The sequence below is a fragment of the Brassica napus genome, chromosome C7 (genome assembly GCF_020379485.1).
Source record: "Brassica napus cultivar Da-Ae chromosome C7, Da-Ae, whole genome shotgun sequence".
In the NCBI taxonomy this organism is placed as follows: Eukaryota; Viridiplantae; Streptophyta; class Magnoliopsida; order Brassicales; family Brassicaceae; genus Brassica; species Brassica napus.
In genome coordinates this window covers 54,195,206-54,221,296 of record NC_063450.1, presented here as the reverse complement: position 1 = coordinate 54,221,296, position 26,091 = coordinate 54,195,206, and the positions used below count along the sequence as shown (strand labels likewise).

General features: G+C 35.8%; 4 protein-coding genes and 1 pseudogene across 4 annotated transcripts; 4 read left to right on the top strand and 1 right to left on the bottom strand.

The window, feature by feature from the left end:
- The first annotated feature begins 261 nt into the window (after window positions 1-261).
- On the top strand, window positions 262-1,439 carry LOC106408999 (LOB domain-containing protein 39). Its single transcript, XM_013849688.3, has 2 exons — window positions 262-606; window positions 780-1,439. The coding sequence occupies exons 1-2, from the start codon at window positions 423-425 to the stop codon at window positions 1,292-1,294; spliced, it is 699 nt and encodes a 232-aa protein (XP_013705142.1). The 5' UTR covers window positions 262-422; the 3' UTR covers window positions 1,295-1,439.
- A 4,845-nt stretch (window positions 1,440-6,284) lies between these two features.
- On the bottom strand, window positions 6,285-8,148 carry LOC106407007 (peroxidase 50). Its single transcript, XM_013847780.3, has 4 exons — window positions 7,769-8,148; window positions 7,491-7,691; window positions 7,237-7,402; window positions 6,285-6,895 (listed from the first exon to the last, which is right to left on the bottom strand). The coding sequence occupies exons 1-4, from the start codon at window positions 7,973-7,975 to the stop codon at window positions 6,489-6,491; spliced, it is 981 nt and encodes a 326-aa protein (XP_013703234.1). The 5' UTR covers window positions 7,976-8,148; the 3' UTR covers window positions 6,285-6,488.
- Window positions 8,149-10,469: 2,321 nt separating this feature from the next.
- Window positions 10,470-12,768, top strand: LOC106426389 (ribonuclease III domain-containing protein RNC1, chloroplastic). The gene is given in 1 exon segment (XM_048763445.1): window positions 10,470-12,768. A coding segment is annotated over 1 exon segment (234 nt). The 5' UTR covers window positions 10,470-11,380; the 3' UTR covers window positions 11,615-12,768.
- Window positions 12,769-15,761: 2,993 nt separating this feature from the next.
- LOC106393314 (probable esterase KAI2) lies at window positions 15,762-17,309 on the top strand. Its single transcript, XM_048763444.1, has 2 exons — window positions 15,762-16,345; window positions 16,582-17,309. The coding sequence occupies exons 1-2, from the start codon at window positions 15,975-15,977 to the stop codon at window positions 17,024-17,026; spliced, it is 816 nt and encodes a 271-aa protein (XP_048619401.1). The 5' UTR covers window positions 15,762-15,974; the 3' UTR covers window positions 17,027-17,309.
- Window positions 17,310-17,997: 688 nt separating this feature from the next.
- Window positions 17,998-23,155, top strand: LOC125590191 (annotated as a pseudogene).
- Window positions 23,156-26,091: the final 2,936 nt, after the last annotated feature.

The window sequence follows — 26,091 nt, the reverse complement described above, 5'->3', positions numbered from 1 at the left end:
GTTATCTGTAAGAAAAATATTTAGATTATGTCATAACTGAGTTCTAAGTTATACAATTCTATTGGTTATTTTGATCATATCACCTGTTCTTGATCCACGTAAATACTTGAGTTTTCAAATTTTTTATTAAGAATACCCTAACTTTTTTTAGTGTCTTCTGTCTTTGCCATATACACAAAGGTTTACATTAAAATAGTGGGAAAGAAAGGACAAAGGAACAAAAAAGAAAGCAAGTTGACACACTGTCTTTTAATTATTCACTCGCCTCTATAAATCCAGCCTAGCCTCTCTCCCCACTTCATAAAACTCGTTTCTTCTTCTTCTATCAAATCAGATCATACCCTATTTTCTTGCTCCCAAAATTTTGGATATATCTTCTCGTAAGTTCTGAAATTGTCTTTTTTTTTTCTTTGGCCGAAAAAATGAGTTGCAATGGATGTAGAGTTCTTCGAAAAGGTTGCAGCGAAACATGCATCCTTCGTCCTTGTCTCCAATGGATCGAATCCGCCGAGTCACAAGGCCACGCCACCTTGTTCGTCGCTAAATTCTTTGGGCGTGCCGGTCTCATGTCTTTCATCTCCGCCGTACCTGAACTAAACCGCCCTGGTACTATATATCTATATGTATTTTTTTCCCACTCACACTAACAAATTTAAATTTAGAATACAAACGTTCAACATCATTATTACAAACTGATTAGGGTACAAGATCTTGTATCATGCTTCAAGGTTCGGTTCTTTAAACTTGAGATATTGAGTTTGGTTTGTTTGTTTGTTCAGCTTTGTTTCAGTCCTTGTTGTTTGAAGCGTGTGGGAGGACGGTTAATCCGGCTAACGGAGCGGTTGGTATATTAGGTGCTGGAAACTGGCACGTGTGCCAAGCGGCGGTTGAAACTGTTCTTCGTGGTGGTACTTTACGTCCGATCTCAGATCTCCTTGAATCGCCGTCGTTGATCTCATCCAATTACTCTTCCGAGATCTGTAACGATATTGGCCGTTTCTCGACCTCAAGAACCAAGCTATCTACGTCGGATATGAAAAAACCTCCGGTTAACCGGAAACGGTCGAAGGCCGAACGGTCTGAATCGGTTATGGATGTCCAGTTGAACCACGGGTTAGATCTAACCATTCCGGTTGTACCGGTTCCTTTACTTCCTCCAACGCCGTTTCGTAAGGTGGTCAACGGTGAACGTCCGGGAAGTCCATCGGAGGAGTCTGTTACGACGTCGTGTTGTGAAAATGGAATCATCGGCTATAACAAAAGAGAGAGAAAGTTATTAAACCTTTTTGTTTAAAACTGACGGCGAAAACTCTTCGCACTTAGTTTTTGGGGGTTCCTTTTTAGGGTTTTATTGGCTGATTAATGATTTTCTATACCTAGAGAAATATGATAACTTTTTGGTGATACAGATGAGATGATAAATAATCTGCGGTTTGCTACTTTGTTTACACATAAATAGGGTGAACCAACCTCCTAAAAGCATCTCCAATCCAACCTCAAATTTTGAAGTTTTTGTCACTCCAGTCCAACCTCAAATTTTGAGGTTTTAAATAGTAAAATGTATCACTATTTAAAACCTCAAAACTACTATTTATTTTCTTTTTATTCCTTACAATTATTTTCTTTAACAAATATATCTAGTAAATTTATTTGGAATAACTTAATTACACCAAAACAAAATAAAATAAAATAATATTATATAACATGAAAATCAAGTTTACGCAATAGAAAAATACATTAAATAAATCTCACACAAAATAAAAATACATTAAACAAATTTAACACAAATTAAAGAAAATCATATAAACACTTAAATATTACATATATTAAGAAAATAATATTTGAATAACTGGCATGTTATATGTAACTTTTTAAAATTTATGTGTATGTGTGTTGTTTTACTATATATGTAATTTATAATGTTTTATTATATAACATTGTGTGTTGTATAATAAATTAAAAGTATTTTTATATGTATTTGTGAAGTTTTATCATCGTTAGTAATTTTTTGTTATTATCAATGACTATAATGTAAATAAATAAATTTTAATTTTTTTTTTGAGGATCCATGATTAGAGTAATCAATCCCCAAATCTTCATTTTGAGGTTTCACTCATCTTAAAATAAGTATGTTTTAGTCTCTTAGGTTTTTAATTTTTTTTTTTTTTGAGAAAAATGGCTTAGGTTTTTAATTTTTACCAACTAATTTGACAACATTTTGATATGACTGGGTATATTTTTGATGTTTTCTCCTTTTTTTATTTTAAAGTATTAGAACAACATTATATGAGAGAAAAATAAGGAAACACGTTTTAAGAAGACACAATAACGAATTTTCTACTATAGATTATAAATAGTGTATTAATTAATAATCTCAACTAATACATCATAACATGAGGAGATGCTATTTCAAACCAGATAACCAATAAAATACTTCAAACAAAATACTGTTATTTGTATACATATATCTCCTGTTCGGGAACGCGATAGGCGCTAATCGGGCGGTCGGGTTGGGCCTAGCGCCTAAAGAGAAAATCGGAAATTAATCGGAAATTATGCGGGGCAGAAGTTTTAGACTGTTTACTATGTTATAAAACATGTTAATCTTTAATTGTGTATAACATTAATACATTTTCATGCTTAAAATTGTATAAAACACACAAATAGAATATATAAACTTAATATAGTATAATTTTCATCAAAATTATGAATATAAATGATATTTATAAAATTTTAGATCAAATAAATAAAAAAAAATATTATTAAAAAAGAAAAAAAAATAAAAAAATAGATTAGGCGGCCGCCTAAACGGCTAGGCGGTTTAGGCGGAGAAAATCGGATATCCGATTTTTTTAACCGATTTAGTATATATCCCTCCAACTTGGTAGTTTTTTAACAAAAAAACTTGGAAGCTTTTTACTTCAAATTTTCACTATATGAGCCAGCTCATATGAAATAAAGATTCTATACGAATAAAATCCTATAAAGAAGGGACACTTGATTTGTAGAAGAAGCAAATCGGTATATGTGGTCTACAGGGAATTCAAATTTCCAGGTGATATTAGTACAAATGTACAATGCCTAGTTGCGAATAGTAAAATATTAAATAGACATTTAATAGATAGTTATTAAGTAAATGGTACAACGAAAATTAGTTATTAAGACGACTTTTGGATATCACCATTTAAGGCAGAGAAAGTAAGAGAGAGAAAGAGAGAAGGCGTTCAAGACAGCCACGGCGTCCGGTGGCGCGTACCGGCGCCGTTGGCTCTCTTCCTTGTTATTCCGCTCAAGTCTTCGTGAGTTTATTCCGATCTGTCGACTCTCTCCGACATGCGCGCGGCTCTGGGTTAGGGTTTTGTTCCGGGAAGACCGGTTCTCTGCAAATCTTCTTCCTCTGGATTCGCGGCGAGGAGAGAGGAGATAGGATAGTCAGATCTCCATTTCTGCGGCGTTTTGATCCGGGTTGTAGAGGCTTACACAGCTCTTGCATCGCCGATAAAGCTCCCGGGTTGCGGAGGCTTCTTTAGCTCTGTGGCGCCGGTTAAGTTACCGGAGCGTGGAGGCTCTTACAGATCCATGGCTGCCGGCTTCTGCACCCTTAGTTCCCTTCTAGGGTTTACTTTCTGTAGTTTTTTTTGTGTTGTTCTCTGGTTAAGTCAAGATGGTTCGAGTTTGTTGGATGAGTTTCTCGTCGGAGGACGATGGAAGATATCCGGAGTAAAGGTTGTTGCTTGAGCGAAACCTCCTTCTTGGTCCTTGTATTGAACTATGGCGGATGAGATCTCGATCACGATTGATCCTCTCCGAGATTAGGCGGTCCTGGGAGGTTTGGCGGTCGTGGTGATGAAGGTGAGGAGTCTATGGGCTCCGGTGTAGCGCGGTGAATCGATGGGTGATTCTCCGGTGGTAGTGGAGATGGTGATGATGGTGCGGTTCGCGTGAAGGCGGCCGACATCAGTCTTTCTCTCTTGGGGTTTCGGGTTGCGGTGTTTGGTTTTTGGGCCTTCGGGCCCGTTTAATGTATTTGGGCTTCGGCCTTTTCGTTTGGAGCCCAATGTTTGTTTTGTGGCTGTCGGTTGTTGGGTTCTTGGGCTTGGCCCTAATCTTAATCTTAATATAATAAAATTTGGGGAAAAAAAAAAGACGACTTTTGGATATGCAAAGAGTCACTTCTCAGAAATACACTCAAAAAGCTATCTCTTTTTTCTTTGTTCTGATAAAAAGATTAGGCTATTTATTTATTTATTGAAAATGATATACATAATACTTTGTTATATCCAGATAAATACATTGATTGTATTGTAAAAAAGCATATATATATATATATATTCGAAAGTAATTTGGTTTTAATTAACATAACAATTTCTAGTATAGTACACCTGTAACACCTGTATTTTCCGAAATAACTTAAATAAATAATAAGTCTGAAATCTCCTTTTATTACTTCTCAAAAGTCAACTCCAAAGTCGTAAATCCAATAAATAACCATAAATCCAAATAATATAATAAATCCCAAAAATATCGATAAAATCATAAAAACCGCAAGTCTGAAAATGAAAGAAATAAAACTCCCAAAGCACCATTCCGATAGCAATCACTCCTGCTCGTCAATCTCACCTGAAAGGGGGAAAGAAGGGTGAGTAACATGGGAGTTACTCTGTGAGGTATGAAATGCTAAACCACAAACCACTAACTCAGTACATAGCACTACGGCTATATAGGCCTAGCTCTAGCATGAAACAAACACAGTGTCTAATACACCACATAAAACATCAAATGAGCTGATAGTGCATAACTAGATCACACACCCCGCATTCTCCTTATACGGATATAAATATATAACTCTATGCGCCGCTAGTACAAGAGTCCATCCTTGTACCCCGCAATCCCCATACAATGCGCCGCTAGCATAAACGTCCATATGCCCCGCAATCTCCATACAATGCGCCGCTAACACAAACGTCTATGTGTCCCGCAATCTCCACACAATGCACCGTTAGCACAACATCTTTGTGCCCCACAATCTCATAACAGACTTATGTATACATATATAAATAACAGTTTTTAATTAATTCAATTCAGTCAACCGTTGAATCCTCTATTATCCTATTTCCGGTTTAACAATCAATAGTAATAATAAACAAACAAGACTCTCAAACATACTCAATTCACAGAGACAGATCATGTTTCAAAACTAAGCTTTCCATAATGGTAGTACTAAACTAGCTTGGGATTTAATGGGATAGCCCTCACCTTAGTCACTGGCTGGAATGATCAACGTAAGATGGTCAACCGAGATCAACTGCAACACGAGAGTCAACGACTTAGGCTCAGAGTCTCAGGGATAAAGTTTCCAAAAATAGAAACTTTCCTAAAATAGAAACTTCCCAAATATAACTTATTTCCTAACTTATAAACTTTCCTAAAATATTTCTATAACTAGAAATAAGGAGGCGACAAACTTACTAGAAAAATCCGCCGGAAGCTCGTCCAGAAATCTCGCCGGAAGCTCACCCGGAAATCCCACCGGAAAAATTCACTATTGACTGGTCGTCGGATAATTCAACAACAACTCATCACGCGCAAAGAAATACTTTGACTTGATGAGAATAGAGATAAATTATGGAGTTTCTTATATATGAGAAGGAAAAGAAGGTAGGTTTTCTAAACTTCCAATGTGGAACAAAATAAAAAAAAGAGAATTGAAGTTTAATTTTTAGTAAAGGTCAAACTGGTCCGAAAAAATTTGGGTCGTTACAACACCATTTGTATCTTAATACACATCTGATGTTAGTAACTTTGATATGAAAAGTATATATATAGGTGATGAGTTTGATATTTGGACAAATGTAATGTAAACATATATACAGTATTACTAGAAATCGGTGCCAGAGCGCATGCATTGACGAAAGTTGTCAATCTGAAACACATTGTAATGAGCTTAACTCGCGAATTATGAATGTCGTTACACTATCTTAGCGGGAAATGTCTTAGAGACCCCATACTATATTGAACTAGCATGTATTCGCTATGTATAACAAACCATTAGTGTGCATTGTATCTTTTTGTACGTGTGTTAGTGCTTTTTGACAATCTTTTTTGATAACATGCTAAATTACAATGCACTTTTTTTTTGTCTTAACAGAAAATTGCATGTACTTGCACAGGCCTGTACTTACAAAACAAAAGATGATTCACATAAAATTTAGAGTCACGATCAACCTCACTTACGAAGTATTGTCACTGGACCTAATCATGTGCGATGTATCCGTTCATAACTATGATACTAAATCAAATTTATTCAGACACTTAGATTCTAATTAACATACAACGGCATACAACTTTAGGTTTGATTTTACCTTAGCAAACTGAAACCCAGAATCGATATTTATTGACATTTGAGCTCGACCAGCATCATCATGAGACCATCCTCAACCCTTATTCAAACTTAATAGACATAAAAATGATTCTAGATATATTTAAATTCAATTGAAGGCTCCACAATCACGACGGATGTTACCATTACGACCGGTTCTAACACCAACCCTACCAAGCTTGATCATGGAGTGAACAAAAGCTTGATTAAACAGCTTTGGATTACTGGCCCATAAGTTAACGACTGGCTTAGACCGACCATCTGTGAACAAATCTTGATCTGACGTGAACAATCCTTTTCCTTGTTGCAAGTTTTTGTAGTAAACGTTGTCGAATTGTCTAGGTGTTGTTGGGTCCATGTTTATAGCCACGCTTGGATCTACATTTCTAGGACATGACCCTTGTAACGCTGCCACGTAATCTTTGTTAACTGTAGGGTCTACTTGAGTTGTGCTGTTGAAATTGTAAATCCTGTTGAACACTAGCTTGCAATGAGCGAATCCTAATGTGTGTGCTCCTGTTTTTAACCAAATTTATAACAGAACCGGAAGTTTTTAAGCGGACCGACGTACCAAAAAAAATCTTCGTATTAATGTTTTTAGTTTTTCTTAAAAATTTATAATACAGCTGGAATTAAACAGGCAATAAAAGAAAACCCACAAACCAAACCCATGCATACAACAAAAAGTAAACTAACCGGATCAAACAATGAATAGTATATATATATATAAAAAATTAAATTATCTTCTTTATAATGAAATTGTTTAATCTACCTTTTTAAAACCAAACCAAATCAAACTAAACCCAAATATTCACCACTACTAGATATAAGTTTGGTCCCAATCAACAATATCTTACCGGAGAGAGCGATCATGTCGTTACGGCTAAGTCCGTTTTTGGCAAAAAGTGTAGTGAGTTGGTTGACGTCGTCCGTCGGATGTGGCAGCCTCCCTTCGACGCTATCCGACGTAGACGATAACCCATCACGCCTTCCTAATTCCACTTCATATCTTGGTCCACCCGCCTACGAATTTATATCAATTTAACACTAACGATAATGGTATAAGTAGATACTGATGTAATAATTAAATATGATAATGTGAGTTACGAACGAGATTAACAACATCACGAGTAGCTATCGTGAGAATATCAGCGCAAGAAACTTTGTTACGACAATTTGCAACGGCGTCAAGTGCTTGTTTAGCTTTAATGACGGTGTCGAATCCATCTCCGGCCAATGATAAATTATCAGGATGATCCTTCTCCGCCTTATTATTGTCCGTAGACGCTATCATCACCGAGGCATCACAACCCTATTATATAAGTCATTCATAAATTAGACCTACACTAAAAGAAATAAAGGTAGCAAGAAAAAGATAAAATGTTTTACATTGACGAAACAATCGTGGAAATAGAGGCGGAGTGTAGCGGGGATAGTGGTGAAAGTTTGTTGGATCTTTTGTTGAACGGCGTTTCTGACGATTTGTTCGACGTTGTGACAACTTCCGGCGTAGAAGTTGCGGCTGAGTTGAGCGGTGACGAGGTTTAGGGCGAGAAAGAGAGATAAAAGAAGCAATAAGAGATTCTTCGCAGCCATTTCGTTGTTAACTTACTTTAACTCACTTTCTTTCTTTATATGTATGCTATCAAGTGTGTGACTATTTATTTTATGATACATGAATGGAGTGAAGGATCTTAATGTATATGCTTTTGTGTGGTGGGCACTAGTAGCACCGGCCAGCTTGCATTATTTGTCTTGATAAGAAAAGAAAACTAAATACGATTATAAGTCTTGGCATCGTTTAAGGTTCTATGAATGAATGATACTGAATATTATAATTTTTGTTAATTCTAAAGATTTGATTGATGTAAATCAAAACCTTTTTCTACGCAATTACCTCTTGTATTTTTATCGTTGTTAGGATGTGGATGTCATAATATTGCTCTTTCTACATGTTGTGATGATCACAAGATTATCCATATTAGGAAATACAGAGTGGTGGGATCCAGATTGATAACGATGCTTCACTTGACACTGCGAAATATCTACACTCCCGAGTGTTATGCTTTTCCGAACCATATAGTAACTACGATAATCTTAATCTTGACAAGTATTAATTACTAACACAGAATGGTGACGGAATCTCATGGTCTCATTTTTTTTATAACTAACCCTACAAATTTTTAAAATTGCACATTGTCTCCAGCCGTTTCATCATTTAGCTAAAACATAATAGCATTTCATCATTCAGTAATTTGTTATTTTATGCCGCACACCTTTTTTGAAAATAATAATTCCATGATTCATGCATCAGTATTCCCAATAGATTTTCTGTTAAAACACGGATTCATTTTAGATCGCTTGTCACTAAGTTAACCACGGACTCAGGCCTACACGGACTTATGAGGCAAATTTTTAACCAATCATGCCTCTGAATACAAATCAACCTACTGCCTCAAATATACAATACCACTTGACATGATATTATTAATTAGGGATGTATTTATTTACGTTATTTCAAATGCTAATGGTTTTATTTTTATATAGCAACCTATGGTTAGGCGATTGTTGATATAGCTACTTTAGTTGACGTTTAAGAAAGAAACAAAAACTTTAGTTTCCATGTAATGCAAGTAAAGGCAATCACGCTTCTTGCTACACTATTTATCATTTCGTTATATAGTTTTTCTAAGAAAACCATGCATGTCCTTTTTTCTAATAGACAACACATGATAGTAATTTCACCATACATGTCTTAAATGTTAATGTTTAAAATAAAGTAAAATAAGAAAAATTGATGGTAATAAAATATATTATGGTGAGATATTCTCCTTGTTTCTGGTTTATCAAGAATCAAGATCACAAGTTCCCTTATTTGAAATCCTTGTTCACGTCATTTGATATAAAAGACTCTACGAGTTGTACACGTTGAAAACAAAAGTTTGTATCGTTTTTCCTCAAAAATGCATTAATAAAAAACAAGTAATCACTGCAGACAAGAGGAAGTGGCATATCAGAAACAGGCAACAAATAAAACTATCTGTATATAGTTTTTTTTTATAGAATTGACTTATGTATTATATATAATTGTGGAAAGGTCATTCGTCTTGAATATAGTATTCAGTTTGGATAGAATAAACAAGCCAGACCATACATATTTGACTGATTGTTTTAATTCTTGAAAGATTTGGCTGTGAATAGAAGTCGTGTCCAGAACGGTATTGAGTGTGAAATGGGACATAATAGTGTAAAGTAAATATTCATCAAAACAAATCAATACAGATGTACAATAGCCCAGACAAAACGATGACAACTTGAATAATGTGGATGTAGCCAGTGGCGGAGGCAGGACAATTTTTTTACTAGGGTCAGTTTGATAACAACTGGGGTCAATAATTTGGTTCTTTAACATTTCATGAAACTTTAGAAGGAATATATAAAGATGTAACTGGTTATTCTTAAAGAAATACATGGAATAAAAGGAATAATTACATGTAGAATAGAAAAAAATGGAATGATAAATAAAATGAAATAAAAAACTAAAATTGTTACTGAAATTGGAATTCCAATCATCCCACACATTCACGGGCCTTTTTAATATGGAACAAATGGAATAGTTTTTACAAAGGATTTGTTTTAAAGTTTTATTCCATTTTTGGAATATGTAGAATTGATTTTAAAAAGTTTTCCATGTAACTGGTAAATATTTTTTGAAATTCTATGGAATAATGCATTCCAAACAATTTTATTCTATAATTTAGCATTCAAGTTGCAGCCTAAGTAATTTTTTTTCATATGTCATTTGACAATCTTAATTACACGCTGGCTCCGTCACTGGATATAGCATTTTTCATATAGCATTTTTCATATGTCACTCTGCTATGGACAAAGTATGAAGCATCCATGGTAACAAAGATCCAAAGAAAAAAAAAGAGCAGACTTAGAGCAACCTTATTGATAACAGTTCCATAAGAGTTTCTCTTCCCTCTTTTTATCAATATTTATATGTAACTTTATTATCTAATTAAATTTATTTTCTTTTTAAAAATATCAAACCAGTAAGAAATCACCATTTGAAAAAGTGAAATGTAAGAATGTCATAATCACATCTCTGCACTCATCTTGTATCTCTCAGTCTCCACTATTTTTTTAATGTTTATAATTTATTTGTTTGCAGATTTTCAACCCGTCTCTTAACTTTTAACTAAGAATCGTCTCTTAAAACTCTTATTTAAAAGCCGGTTCTTAGTTTTTTTAGTTAAAAGTTAAGATGCATGTTCTTATATTTCGCTAAGAATCTTACCTTAAGAACTATCCAATAATGATGCTTTTATGACTCATTCACACTATTGTTTTGCTCAAAAAAGAAAAAAAAACACTGTATTGTTAGGCTTTTAATGGGCTTTTATAGGCCCATATTATTAACGGGATCTCGTGAAATCAGTACCTTATCCATGGAAGCTAGGCTGGCAAGATATTGCCACTTACAAGGTAATGAATCATGCTTACAAAACAACCGTTGAACTTCTTAGGTTGGTTGAGTAGTAAAAACACATTTTTTGCAGCCCCCCGAAGATGCTTTGTTCGCACACCCGAGGCTGTTCAGAGCTTGTGTTCCAACTTCACCTGGAATGCACCGTTTCAGAGGCAACATTTGGGATTTCGACAGAAAACCTAAAGTCATGCAGGCCTTAGGTTACCCTTACCGATGAATGATATAATCCAAGAGATAACCGAAGCTAGAAACATCGAACTTGGACTCGGTTTACAGGTAAAAGAGCCATTCACTTTCTCATGCAACTATGTTACTTTCCTTATCTGACCGTTCTTTTCACTTCCCCCAGCTCTGCTTTTTGCATCCTTCAAAGCACAAGTTCGAACACCCTCGGTTTTGTTTCGAGAGAATAGAATACGTGGGCCAGAAGATACAGATGATATTGCAGGACACATAGCAATGGCGGAGCGTTTGTTAATGAAGCACCTGGACGCACCAGTTCGTTAATGAACAAGTTCTGCGGTAGGTATCTCAGGGAGAAACGTCATCACAACTTTATAATCTACTCGGAGGATGTTCATGATCGGAATGAGCATAACCGGAGACTTAGAAACCCAGCAACAACCGCTGTTCAACAAGCCATTCACGCCCTAGCTTAGACTATCTACGGCAAACCTGATGTTCGGAGGCTCCTGTTTGAGGTTTTTGACTTCGAACAGATTCAACCTAAAGCTGTCTGAAAAAGTCTCTCACTCTTTTGGCTTCATGTATTTTTAGTTTGCTTTCTTTTTTTGGATTTGGTGTCTTTAGTTAATTCTCCCTCGTTCATGAAAATAGAAGTTTTACATTTTAAGAATAAATCTAGAATTTCAAAAGTAACCCATTTTCAATAATTTTTTTTATTATTTTAATATTAATTGTTTTAGTTAATGTGGACAAAAATTGTAAATAAATTTAAAAGTTACATTGAAAACAGAAAAAAATTATATTTATGAAACGAATAAAATATTCTAAATTTCTATCTAAAACAGAGGGAGCAACTTTTATTGTGTTTCAAAAAAAAAATTAATAACTTTTATTTATTTATATTTTTCCACAGTAAAAACTGTCTTATGAAACGTAGTAGCTGAGGTCTAGAGCCAACTACACCTGTAGATGGGGCAGTATTCTCTCACAGTATCAACACATGCAAACATGAGGAAGTCCATTTGATTACGTGGTCGCATGCTCACCTTGGCCTTCCACGTAACACGAACCCCATGCGGTTTCTGATTCTTAACCTAATTATTATTTGGTATAATAAACAATTCAATATATATATGTTGATTTTAAATGGTTATTTTACTGTAGTTTTATATTCACCTGGCTCCTGAGTAGTATTCTAGGTGTGTGTGTGGTGCTAATTAACGTTCCAACGTGTCAAAATATAATCACACGATTTGCATAATGTTTATGATAAATGTGTTATGAGATTGACCTGGTACTTAAACTTCTTCTTATAACCAAATGATTTGGTACTCCCAAAGTAAGTTAACAAAGATCTTTATATCTATATGTTTTTTTTTTTCTGGCAACAAACCCTTTTATTACTCAAGCTTCAAGGTGGTCTGGGTAACTAGAGCGGAATAGAACAACCGGTAAAACAAAGATATCTATGAAAAAAACGTGCATTCCTAGCTAACGAGTCTGCAATCTCATTTTGCGTCCCTGGAAAGTAGTTGATCTTAAAGTCCGAAAAACACAACCGAAGAGTTTGAATGACCTCCAGTTCTGTTGAAAAGTTTGGCTAAGCTTGTGGGTCCGTTATCATTGCAACCAGGTCCTTGTAATCTGTCTCAAATCTCTGGCAGGTCGAATGTTGTATCATACTCTTCATTGCCCATTTTAGCGCTTCCAGTTCCCACTACAAGAAAACCGCGGCATACTGAGGGAAAAAATCGTCGGTATGTCGTCGGAATAACGCTATTCCGACGACATACCGACGAAAAAAGTCCTCGGAAATAACTTCTCGAAAATTCATCTTTCCTCGAAAATCCCTCGGAAATTTCCGACGGAATTCCGAGGAAACCCTATTTCCTCGGAATTTCCGAGGACCACAAGTTCGTCGGAAATTCCTCGGAATATTCCGAGGAAGATGTCGTTGGAATATTCCGAGAGATAAACATCCTCGGAATATTTCCAAAATTAAAAAAAAAATTATAAATTTATTTTTTTAAATTGAAATTCGAAAATATAAAATTAAAATTGAAACAGAAAACATATTTAAAATACAAAAAATAATAAAATAGTTTTTATAAATAAAAAAAATGTTTTATAAATACAAAATTAGTTTTAATAAATATGAAATCATCTTTTTATAAATACAAAATAGTTTTTATAAATACAAAAAATAATAAAATAGTGTTTATAAATCAAAAAATGTTTTATAAATACAAAATTAGTTTTATAAATATAAATATTTTTATAGATATGAAATCATCTTTTTATAAATACAAAATTGTTTTTATAAATACAAAAAATAATAAAATAGTGTTTATAAATCAAAAAAAATATTTTATAAATACAAAATTAATTTCAAAATATGAAATCATCTTTTATAAATCCAAAAAACGAATTTATATACAAAGAACGGTTTGTATATTTAAAAATAGTTTTTATAAATACAAAAAAAAAAAAAATAGTGTTTATAAATCAAAAAAATGTTTTATAAATACAAAATTAGTTTTAATAAATATAAATATTTTTATAAATATGAAATCATCTTTTATAAATCCAAAAATCGAATTTATATACAAAAAACGTTTTGTAAAATCGAATTTATATAGAAAAAACGTTTTGTAAATAAAAAAATAATGAACAATTTATATAAAAAGTTCTAAATCAATTCAACACAACCAAATCACAATTCTAAACCTATTACACAACAAATCACAATCCTACCCAATCACCCTAACAAAAATCTATCAAAAACCTTCTAAAATCATCAAATCTACTTAAAAACCTAACAACTAGGACCTAAGAGAGTCGGATAGGGTTTTACATGATTTGTAAGAGAATGGAAAGGATTCGCCGGAGAGATCGTCGCGAGAGAAGGTGGAGAACACCGGAAGGAGAGAGAGATCGCCGGAGAGGAAGAAGAGAGAAATGGGGAAGAAGATGCGTTTCGAGTTTATAAAACCTTGGGTCCGACGGATATTTTCCTTCGGAATTCCCTCAGTATTTTCAATTTCAATTTTCGCGAAATATTTGGCGGCTTGTTTGCCCGGTTAAATGAAAATATTCCGAGGAAATTCCGACGGCCACTTAAATATCCGTCGGAATTTCCTCGGAATATTTTCATTAATTCAAGGAAAAATAATATCCTGTGCGTGTATTTCTATTAATTTATATTGTTCCTCGGAATTTCCTCGAAATATTCCGAGGAAATACCGAGGAAATACCGAGGAACTAGTGTTTGGGGTTTCAAAACATCAATTTTTTTTGCCGTATTTCATTTCTTATACAATTGTAATGCATACCATTGAAGATTCTTTGTATAGATGAGCATAAACCATGAAATAACAAATTTTAAAACGAATTGTAAGTATTCCCTTTACCGTTCATTAAAGTGTATAAGTGTTTCTCTTATGTTGTGGGGATTTCGTTCATACAATCGGAAAAGTGTTTATTATAGGGTAAGGAACAAAGTTTTGACTTCATAATGAACGTAAGACACTTAATAAGGGTTATACAGGTGTTATTCAAACCGCAAAACGTTGTTTTCGGTTTAAAAACCCTATTTCCTCGGAATTTTCTCGGAATATTCCGAGAGAATTCCGAGGAAACCCTTTTCTTCCTCGGAATTCCGTCGAAATATTCCGAGGAAATTCCGAGGAACTAGTGTTTGGGGTTTCAAAACGTCAATTTTTTTTAAACGGATCGATCGATGGATATATGTCCAAAAACGCATCGATCGATCACTAAGATGGACCAAAGCGTAACAATGTGATCGATCGATGAGATTATCCCATCGATCGATCGAGGATATCAAGTGTTCCTCGGAATTTCCTCGGAATATTCCGAGGAAATTCTGAGAAACTAGTGTTTGGGGTTTCAAAATCTCGAATGTTTTTTTATAAACGGATCGATCGATGGATTTATGTCCAAAAACACATCGATCGATCACTAAGATGGACCAAAGCGTAACAATGTGATCGATCGATGGGTATATGTCCAAAAACGCATCGATCGATCACTAGTTCGTCGGAATTTCCTCGGATTTTTGTAAAATCCCTATAATATTTCCTCGGAATTCATCGGTTTTTTCCGAGGAACACATTTTTCCTCGGAATTTTCTCAAAATATTCTGACGGATTGATATTTCCTCGGAATTCCGTCAGTATATTCCGAGGAAATTCCGAGGATTTTATTTTCCGTCGGAATGTCTGTCAGAATACTGCTGTTTTCTTGTAGTGTCCGAGTGTAATGCTGTCTCACGCCTTCTTAAGTTATATGTCCCTATAAGCTGAATCTTTCCCATGCTATCTTTCCAAACCCATCCCACTCCACTAAATTGAACTGTGGAGGTCCATGAACCATCTACAATACAAATATCACCCAAGCTTAAGGCTCGTGGTTCTTCAACAGTTTGTGCCTGCAGAGGAACATGTATAGCTTCCTTTGCATTGTACCAAGCTTGACATTCACTCTCTGCATATTTGACTAGTTCTAGTGGGTCTCTGTCGATACCCCTGAATAGCTTATCATTCATAGCCTTCCAAATATACCAGATTATCCAAGGATAAAGCTCTTTGTATCTATATGTTAAGTTAGTTGAGTAGAAAATAAAAATATGTGGCTTATAGACGTCACATATTTATTGCAGCCTTTATACATGCCAAAATTAAGAATTGACTAATTATCGATATTATTATTTTCATATACTACCGCCTGATAAATTAGCATATGCACAAATTATTTTTTAACAAAAAAATTAACAACGTATACATGCATCTGATTTAATACGCATAAAAATAAACATCGTATATTATAAAGTGTGCTAAACAGAAGTAACAAACGCAGGTAGAGAAGATTTTCTTGTGTCTAGAGAGAGAGAGAGAGATGGGTGTAGTAGAGGAAGCTCACAACGTGAAGGTGATTGGCTCAGGAAATCAAGGGACGATCGTATTAGGTCACGGGTTCGGTACGGACCAGTCAGTATGGAAACACCTGGTCCCTCATCTGGTCGAGGATTACCGCCTCGTGCTCTACGACAACATGGGAGCCGGTACGACCAATCCGGAATATTTCGACTTCGATCGTTACTCGACTCTCGAAGGTTTCTCTTTTGATTTGATTGCAATTTTAGAAGATCTCCAAATCGAGTCTTGTATCTTTGTTGGTCACTCTCTATCCGGCATGGTTGGTGTCTTGGCTTCTCTTAACCGACCTGACCTCTTCTCCAAAATCGTCATGATTTCTGCTTCCCCACGGTATATATATATATATATATATATATATATATATATATATATATATGTATATACATATATATATATATATTTTTTATTATTACATCTCTGTTTCGGACATAACGTCGACAAAAGTATATCCATGTTCCTTCGCTTGTCGGAATTATCCTATTTCTCAAAAAATTCATTAAAATATTACAGTTTTTATTTGTTAATTTAAATGATTTTTTGGGTGTGATTCTTGTGATGCGTTTTAGATACGTGAACGATGCTGATTACCAAGGTGGATTCGAGGAAGAAGACCTAAACCAGCTTTTCGAAGCGATGCGAAGCAACTACAAAGCGTGGTGTTTAGGTTTCGCTCCACTAGCGGTAGGTGGCGACTTAGACTCAGTAGCCGTTCAAGAATTCAGCAGGACGCTCTTCAACATGCGTCCGGACATAGCACTCTCCCTGGCTCAGACCATTTTCCATAGCGACATGAGACAAATCTTACCCTTTGTCTCTGTCCCTTGTCACATAGTCCAAAGCGTTAAGGATTTAGCCGTACCGGTCGCCGTATCCGAGTATCTTCACAACAATCTCGGATCAGAATCCGTGGTCGAGGTTATGTCTTCAGATGGTCATCTTCCTCAGCTTAGCTCGCCGGATTCTGTTATTCCCGTTCTCCTCCGTCACATCCGCAACGACATTGCTCTCTGATGATGAAATGGTGTTAATTAAGTTTAGCGATATTAAATGTATGATGTGATATGTCTGGGTAAGTTATTATATCGTTTCGTTGTTGTTTTGTTCTGCTTCGTTTGTCTTGGATTCTGTATTTGATCAGTTTGTTGTTCTTCTTATCTTTGCTTCACGAAAAGTCTTGGTCTCTTGTATCCAGCTTTGCTCGACCTTTTCTGCACTCATATAAATGTAGCAATAGCGATGTTCGTGATTGGTGGTCCATCCATGGTGAATTATTTAAAGTGTCGTTGTTGAGCTATTATGTGTGTGAACTGTGAACAGAAGTTGAAATTCCGAAGATAGTTATCAAATTTTTAAATTTTATGTCAACGTTTCGATACCTATAAATTGATGAAAACATGCATTATTTAGAGATTTTATTTTGTTCAAAGTATAAATTCCAGATCTTAGGTACATAATTTATCTCAGACTTGGAATCAAATTTCAGATATTCTTATATAAAAAATAACAAACCATTCATATCAAAAGTAGTTTAAAAACCAATGCACAAAAAATCAACCCTCTTATGTTACCCCTAAGTCACTAACATCCGTAAATATTTACACTATTTAGGGGATTTACAATGAACTTGCCACTACTCCGACTATATATGGTGTTTTTCAGGATATCGAAAGTATCTCTTCGCACTGCTAATATTGTCTAACAAGACTTTAGTTAGATTGTAAGTGTACTTTGAAATTTAGTTTGTGACTTTTGTTGTTATAACTGTATATTTTTCTTTTGTGATAAAATCCTACAACCTTTATACTTAATGACTGTAGGATTGAAAAAAATGCTTTCAAAATAATGCAAGTGCTGTAAAACATTATACAGTTTATACTTCATCTTGAAGAAAGGTTATATATATCCTATCCAGTTTAAAATAAAATAAAGGTTATATAAAACCGGACCGTAAAGATCTGGTCCAATCTAATTCGTTTTTTTTTTTTGGTTTACCATAGTTCACTGAGCTAGCCCATTTGATAACGGCAATAGTAAGTGGGCTGGGCCATTCATGTAATAAAAACGTTGGACAAAGTCACGTAACGGGAAACTCCACACGTGTGCCACCATCATATGCTCTCTCCTCCGTTATTTTACTTTCTTCCCCGTTTCACCCTCAGTCAAAAGTCTGCCGTTTACTGTAGGGTCAGAGCATATACAATCCTAATCCATAATTTACTTGCAAAATGATCTCTAATCCTAATTTACAAAGGAAAAAATGGAGTAGAATGATGAACAAAAAAAATAGAGTGAGAAAAAAAAAAAAAAAAAAATGGAGATGCTCTTAGTTCTCGTTTTTACCCCTTCGTTCCCACGGCCACGAAGAGAAGATAAGACCAGGGCCATAGAGACACTCTGGTGGCTCGCGAAAATGGCGACGGCGACGTCGCAGGGAGTTCTCGATTCGCTACTTGCAAAGCAGTGCTCAATTCTCGACATATGGCTGGTCTCGCAATCTTCAATTCAATCCCGATCGTTATCATTTGATCTCTGACTCTAGCTCAATTTTGATTTTGAGCAATAGATTAAGGACTGTGACAAGGCACTTCAGCTTATCTACTCAAAGGTTAGTTCACTACACACGCTTTTGATTAGTGCGTTAGACTATAGGTTCCTCTCTAGTATCACTTTGGGATTGAGTATGATTCTTGAAAAACTAGGAAGATTCAAATGGTGTGGATTCTCTTCTCTTTGAATTGGTATACTCAGTTTTTTTTTTTTTTTAACGTTTAGGAAGTGCTCTTTTGGCTCTGGGGAGAAAACAAGAATCTGTTCTTGTTTTGGAGCGAGGATATAAAAAATACTTGAATTAGATGAAGCCTGAGGAGAAGATTGATAAGCATGATAACGCGTGCAAAGTACTAAGCATGGAAGTCTCTGAATCAGGAGCTTGCAGCAATGGAAAATACCCACGAGTTATCAAATGATGCATCCAAGGCAAGCAAGCACTCTGGTGGTACTTGGGGCTCAGGCAATGGATCAGCGTACAAGGAAAAAGAGAATGTAAAATCTAGCAGCCAAATCAATGGTTCTTATGAATCTTGTAATGGTTCTGATTTGCATGATAATTTATCTGAAAGTTCTGTTCGGTTAGGGGATCTGTCGATTATTGGAGACAAGTTAAGTAGTAAGCCAGGATCGATTACCAAGTTGAGCTTGAAAGATGAGGCACGTTGTGGAGTTAGCGGTCGAACCAAGATAAATAAGAAGTGCACCATAGCAAGAATATCAGAGACCCATTCTATAAGTGTGGATTTTCGAATTTCTAGAGGAATTGCACAGGTATAGCAATACAGCAAAAAAAAAATATATAAGAAACTGTATTGTATCTTACTGGTGTTGACGTATAGCTTCGAAAACTCTTAATCACTGGGCTCTTTTTTTCGTTCAACAGGTGAACGAAGGACACTACATGAAAGCTATATCTATTTTTGATAAGGTGATTTTTTCATGTACTCCTCTTTGGTGAGTTCTATCTCTGGGGAGTGTCTTTTGCTTTTAGTTGTTCTGTTTTAAACTTCTTTTTAGAGGTTTTTTTTTTTTGCAGAAATGTATGGGTCAATTTTTTACCATTAGTTTATCTGTGTGTCAGGTGCTGAGAGAAGAACCGACTTTACCCTGAGGCGCTTATAGGAAGAGGGACGGCTTATGCATTCCAACGAGAGCTTGAAAATGCTATAACTGATTTTACTAAGGTATTTGTATTTGACAAGAATTGTTACCACAGTGGGTTAAAAGCTCACTAATTCTGCTCCTATTGGTCAGGCTATTGAATCTAACCCAGCAGCTTGTGAGGCCTGGAAGCGGAGAGGACAGGCTCGTGCTGCTCTTGGGGAATTTGCTGAGGTTAGTGGTTCCAAGTCTTCTCTGCTTCTGTTCTTTAATCACAGCTAAAAGCATTAAAACAATACATTTATGACTTATATATGCGGCTCTGTTCGCCGCTGCACATTTATTAAATGATCATTAGGTTTTTCTGGTAATTATCCAATAATTTGGATAAGCCTATGATTGATGCCTGTTTTTAAGCATGTTTAATGCTTGTATTTTATGGGTAATACCTGTTTTCTTTGATGAAAACCCACTAATGTACTACTGACGTTCTCAATCATTCAGGTATTATTAATTTTAAATCTAAGGACGTCACTGCTACATGTCTGAAGCAAGAGAAATATAACAAGTCCGCATATAGTTATTTGGTAAGATTATATCGTCTGTTGGTATTCTTGGTCTCCGAAGTAACCATGACCGCAAATTTTCTATTAGCAAAACTTGTTGATAGGGACTAGCTTTTACTTCTCTTGGTGAATATACAAAAGCGAAGAGGCGCATTCCAAGTCCATCCAGCTGGATAGTAATTATCTTGAAGCATGGCTACATCTCGCTCAGGTAAGATGCAAATAGTAAAGTATGTCTAGAATTATGCGTTTTAAGTTTTTTTTCATCTATTTAGTTTAACTGTGATGCAAATAGGATTTTGGGCAATTGCTTTTTAGTCTAAGTTTCCAAAAATGAAGAGAACTTACATTTCAACTTTTGGAGGCGAATAAGGTTTTCCTGAAAGATATTTATGTTATGCCATTTGAAAATGAAATTATTTCTCCTTAATCTAGTTGGCGCATCCTAGTTTCTTGATTTGCTTGAATCAATTGACTATGATACACTTCACACTTTTTTATTCACTGTACTTAATGTTGTTTCTTCGCTTTACTTGGCAGCACTATCAAGAGTTGGCCGACCACCACAAGGCTATGGAATGCACTGAGCATGCTCTACAAGTCGACAACAGGTAGCTCTAATTTGAGGTGAACTATCGAATGTTGCACTATCCTGTCTTGACCCGGGTTTGGAAGGCCTATCACTTGCGTGGATTAGCGTTCCATGGATTAGGTGAACACAGGTATGTACAATTAGTGTAGACTAGGATTTCTGGAAAGTGAAAGTTTGGTTTAAAAGGGTAATAGGTCTTCGTTAATGTGCATGTTACCTTAAATGTTCATGTATATCTCAATGCTTACTCTAGAATATGATGTCCTATAAGATTTTCTTCTCCGGGCTTGTAGTGGTAAAAGATCTGCATTTTAGCAAATGGATGTTCTAAAGGAAGCTGATAAGTTTGGTGGTCATAATTACCTTGTGATATATGTGCATGGCTGGTCTTTAAGCAGTGATATTATTCACCTGTGGTTGTTTTTGGTGATTTTATTTTTCAGGAAGGCTATCCAAGAATTATCTATTGGCTTGAGCATTGAGAACTCAATAGAGTGCTTGTATTTACGAGGTTCCTGCTATCATGCTGTAGGAGAGTATAGAGATGCGGTAAATAATCAAATATTTGTTGGTCAACGATATGGCTTCATTGATTGAAGGAGAGACTCTGTCTTATTATTGTATATCCTCACAGGTGAAGGACTACGATGCTACAGTGGATGTGGAACTTGATGCAGTGGAGAAATTTGTTCTTCAATGCTTGGCATTTTATCAGGTTCCTAGAGATGTTTTCTTTGTTGATAACCCAGAGGTTACCTGGATTAAAAGCTGAATATTGAAATGGCATTTGCAAGATTACTTTCTTGGTACACTTTTGTTTGTAGCAACCTGTAACGATAGAATATTGCATTGCCTTATTTATCTGATAGCTCTGCTTCTTTGTTCAACTATAACTAGAGCTGAACAATGAAAACCTCTTTGCACGTAATAATGGTGGATGCTTCATTTGTAGCCGCGCTAAACGTGTCCCTCACTATAAATATTTATGTTATCCCTTTTTATTCCACAGAAAGAGATTGCATTGTACACAGCTTCCAAAGCTAGTAGTGAGTTTTCCTGCTTTGATATTGATGGCGACCTAGATCAGATGTTCAAGATTATATGTCTCTCTCGATATTTTACTATGTCAGACTGTTTCTTTTTTTCACTTGCCTGCTCTCTTTCTAATTAGTTTATTCCAATTGGAAATTTGGAATAAACATAGGCTCAACTAATTCGAGGACTATGAGTGCTTTCAGGTGCTGTAAATGACTTTTCATTTTCTGTGGGTTTTCAGGAGTACTGGTGCAAAAGGCAACGGGAAGAAAGCACGTAGGAAAGAGAGAATCAACATGCTTAGCCACAACAGAGGTGGTGCTGGCTGTAGTACTAGCAGTTCCAGTGAAACCTCAACTGTATATGCCTCACTAGAAGATCGATCATCTGGCCGCTCTATCCTAGAAGTTTATTCGTCTGCTGTCAGATGGAGACAAATTTCAGAGCCTTGTGACCCGGTTGTGTGGGTTAACAAACTAAGGTACATGTTCCATTTCTATGCTCAGCATCTTCAAGTCTCTGTTTAACTAGAACTTGGGTGGTTGAGATCATTTAATGCTATTTGCAGTGAGGAGTTTAATTCTGGGTTTGGTTCTGATACGCCGATGGTACTCGGACAAGCTAAAGTAGTACGCTATTTCCCAAATTATGAAAGGTAAAAGTATTACATAGAAAGTGTATTCAGTTATGAGGTTTTGTCTCATTAAATGGAATCATCGATATCTAATATGGTGCTACTGCAGAACCTTGAATCTTGCAAAGACCATCATCAAGGTTAGAGACGCTTATCTTACGCAATGACATATTACTGGTAAATGACACTGACTTCATAACTTGTTGGATATCTATTACTCAGAACATGTTGGCTTATATGAGTTTGCAAACATTACGCAGGTACAATTTTATGCCGTTAGCTCGTGGGATAGCGGTAACGGGATTTATAGTGTTGCTAGGACTTCTGCTAGCTGCTAACATGGAGTTCACTGAGAGTATCCCAAAAGGGCTACAGATGGAATGGGAAGCTTTACTTAATGTTGAACCGGGTTTCTTTGTTGGTTCGGTTAAATCTTGGTTATACCCTTCCCTGAAAATCAACACTTCGTGGAGAGATCACCCGGAAGTTTCCTCGGCCTTTTCGACAACCGGGTCGGTTGTGGCCGCGCTTAGCACTTACAATGATTGAGTTACAAAATTTGTCAACTTGTCTCTCACAATTTGTCATAAGAGTTGAAAGAAAAGCTTACCAGTCAAATCTCTTAAAAACACAAAGAGTTATAAGAACAACTTTTCTTATTAGCTTTAGAAACTACTCAAAACTAAAGCTCTCAATATGTTTCTCTCAGATCATATGGAACACCTCTCCATTAGACCTATATTTATATGAAAGACAATTCTCTTTAACATGTGGGATATGTAAAACACAAACCTAATCTAAATAGAAACTTCTTTTTCCTATTTCTAGGTTTTCTTATTGTGTTTATCTTAACATATTAAACATCTAATAATATGTTAAGTTTTCACAAGCTTGGAATTATCCAACATTCACCCCCTTAATTCCAACTTGAATTAGGGAGATCAATTTCTTGAACTCCAATTACGCTCCTCATTTGCTTGAACATAATTCTCAAGTAATCTTCTTTCACCACACCATGGTGTGCGAATCCACTCATTGGATTCACATCTTTCTCAAGGTTAGACCGGATGCTCTCCTCGCTTCCGTACCGCCTCTTCTTAGAATTGGCCCAGTTCTTGTAGAACCTTCTCCTGACCTCTTCACTTAAGTTGCGATGAGTCTTGTGGTTGAAGCTCCCTACGATGATAACTTTGGTCACGTCCGCCATCTTGCGTACGTGAGCTCTGGTAAGGATGTCAGCCTTCTGCTCAACATCTGATGTATTTATCTCTGGTTCGTCTTCAGCCTTTAAGATCTTTAACCTTGACTCCATTGGTACGTGCGTTGTGTTACACGCTTCCATCTTTGTGTCACACACTCCTACGTGAGTCGTGTTACACTCTTCTATCTTTGTGTCACATACCCACGTATGTTTAACACCAGCCGATCTATCCACAAGCTCACACGTCTTGTTTCTTGTGATAGAATCCACATCGGCTGCCATAGCTTCAACTCTATTCTCTTCACAGAATATATTGAATTCGCCTGAGGCAAACTCTCCTCCTCTATCGGTGCATCCTAGATTGAACATAGCTGAGACAACCTCTCCTCCTCTATCGGTGCAACCTAGGTTGAACACAGCTGAGGCAAACTCTCCTCCTCTATCGGTGTGAGATCTTTTGAACCGATAGAATGCCTCATGATTATCTGTTGTCGTTGGTGGTGCGGTTTGTCCACTCAAATCTCCAAGCAATAATCTTAATGGCTTTGATGTACGAACCATGGCTTAGTCAGGAGTGAGTCTCTGGTTTGCTTCCCTGCGAGACATGTGTCACACACGCCTTCTTCGTGTGTTACACTCGGGAATGAGTGTCTCGTTTGCTTCCCTGCGAGACATGTGTCACACACGCCTTCTTCGTGTGTTACACACGACATTCCGACGATCATCTCCTTCCTCCTCGTCGACCAAACCTGGTAGTTTGTCGATGACAACATCAGACAATGGATGGATGTGGATCCAAAGTCTTTGATGTGTGGCGCAGCTATAATCACGTCGGCCATCTGCTTTCGTGATCTCTCCTCCTGTCGCCAAAACCTAAGCTTCACCTTAAGCTTAGATTGAGTCTCCAACATGAGGCTCTTTAATGATGGTAACGGCCCAACCTGGCTCTGATACCAATTCAGATCTCTTAGAAACACAAGGAGTTATAAGAACAACTTTTCTTATTAGCTTTAGAAACTACTCAAAACTAAAACTCTCAATATGTTTCTCTCAGATCATGTGGAACACCTCTCCATTAGACCTATATTTATATGAAAGACAATTCCCTTTAATATGTGGGATATAGAAAACACAAACCTAACCTAAATAGAAACTTCATTTTCCTATTTCTAGGTTTCCTTATTGTGTTTATCTTAACATATTAAACATCTAATAATATGTTAAGTTTTCACAAGTTTGGAATTATCCAACAACCAGCACATCAAGAGAACTTGTGTTTTAGTCATAGAATATTCGTGCTTGTGATATATGTCTCTATGTATTTGAAAATAAACAAACATACAAAAACTTTGATAGGGTTTTTATATTCTGAAATTAATCTTGGTCACGTTTGTCAAAGTTTTTAAGAAAGTCAACGAACGGACCACTCGGTTGGGTTTTCTCGACCACCGACACGACACGCCGCTCCCGAAGTTTCTATCTTCTTTTTTACTTTGGAACACGTTTTTTTGTTAAACGTTTTGGAAAACTTGTAAATAAATAATGCCTAACGTTACTCTTAAGAATAGCAAGACCGAAACGTGTCTTGTTTTGCCTAGTCTGGGGAAAATAATGTAGAGAAAACGTTGTGAATGTATTTTTTCAATATTCCACATTAGTCACTGGAACACGTATGGAACAAAGTGAAAAAATAAATCAAAATCTTAACTTCTAAGCAATACATTTCGTCACTAGTTCGACGGGTTGATTCTATTTCCACTACTGCATGCCTAACTCCGATCTATTGAGTACTACTACTCATGGTGGATGATGAGAATTTCTTGAAAAGCTCTTGAAAGAGAGTGTTAGTTGTTATAGCAGTCATAGTGAGCTGTAAAAAATTTAGTATTCAAGAAAAAAAATATTTTAGACCAGAAAAAATAAGAAGATAAGACAATTACAAAAGTGTTATATTTAGTGAAATCTCGTTAATTGCGCAGGAAATCAACAAAATTACAGCTAAGGTAGATATGTATCCGTGTGGGCACCAATCCAAATTCAATCAATCAATCAACCAGTTGTCTCTCATTCTGTATCCTTCCAAACAAAAATTCTTTTCCTTTTACATAACATTTTATTTTGCATTTGAATTTAAATATATTTTTTATTATTGACATTATAATTCATTCAACTATAATCCCACATGTGATGATGTTTCCACATTATACTAATTCGATGCACCTAAATATTTGTAATCTCGACTAAAATGTACATTAAAATTCATTGAACTATAATAATCTCTTATCTTTCCACACCATACTAATCCAATGCATCTAACCCTCAATCTCAGCTACAATATAATTTATTACTCCCTCCGTTTTTTAATATAAGTCGTTTTATAATTATGCGCATAAATTA

Bases quoted from the DNA above. Each gene is read 5' to 3' on its own strand.
- LOC106408999 (XM_013849688.3), top strand. From the start codon at position 423: ATGAGTTGCAATGGATGTAGAGTTCTTCGAAAAGGTTGCAGCGAAACA. The intron at 607-779 runs GTACTATATATC...TTGTTTGTTCAG, and splicing joins ACCTGAACTAAACCGCCCTG to CTTTGTTTCAGTCCTTGTTG.
- LOC106407007 (XM_013847780.3), bottom strand. From the start codon at position 7,975: ATGGCTGCGAAGAATCTCTTATTGCTTCTTTTATCTCTCTTTCTCGCC. The intron at 7,692-7,768 runs GTAAAACATTTT...CTTATATAATAG, and splicing joins TCCACGATTGTTTCGTCAAT to GGTTGTGATGCCTCGGTGAT. The intron at 6,896-7,236 runs GTAAGATATTGT...GGTTAAAAACAG, and splicing joins CGACATGATCGCTCTCTCCG to GAGCACACACATTAGGATTC.
- LOC106393314 (XM_048763444.1), top strand. From the start codon at position 15,975: ATGGGTGTAGTAGAGGAAGCTCACAACGTGAAGGTGATTGGCTCAGGA. The intron at 16,346-16,581 runs GTATATATATAT...GATGCGTTTTAG, and splicing joins ATGATTTCTGCTTCCCCACG to ATACGTGAACGATGCTGATT.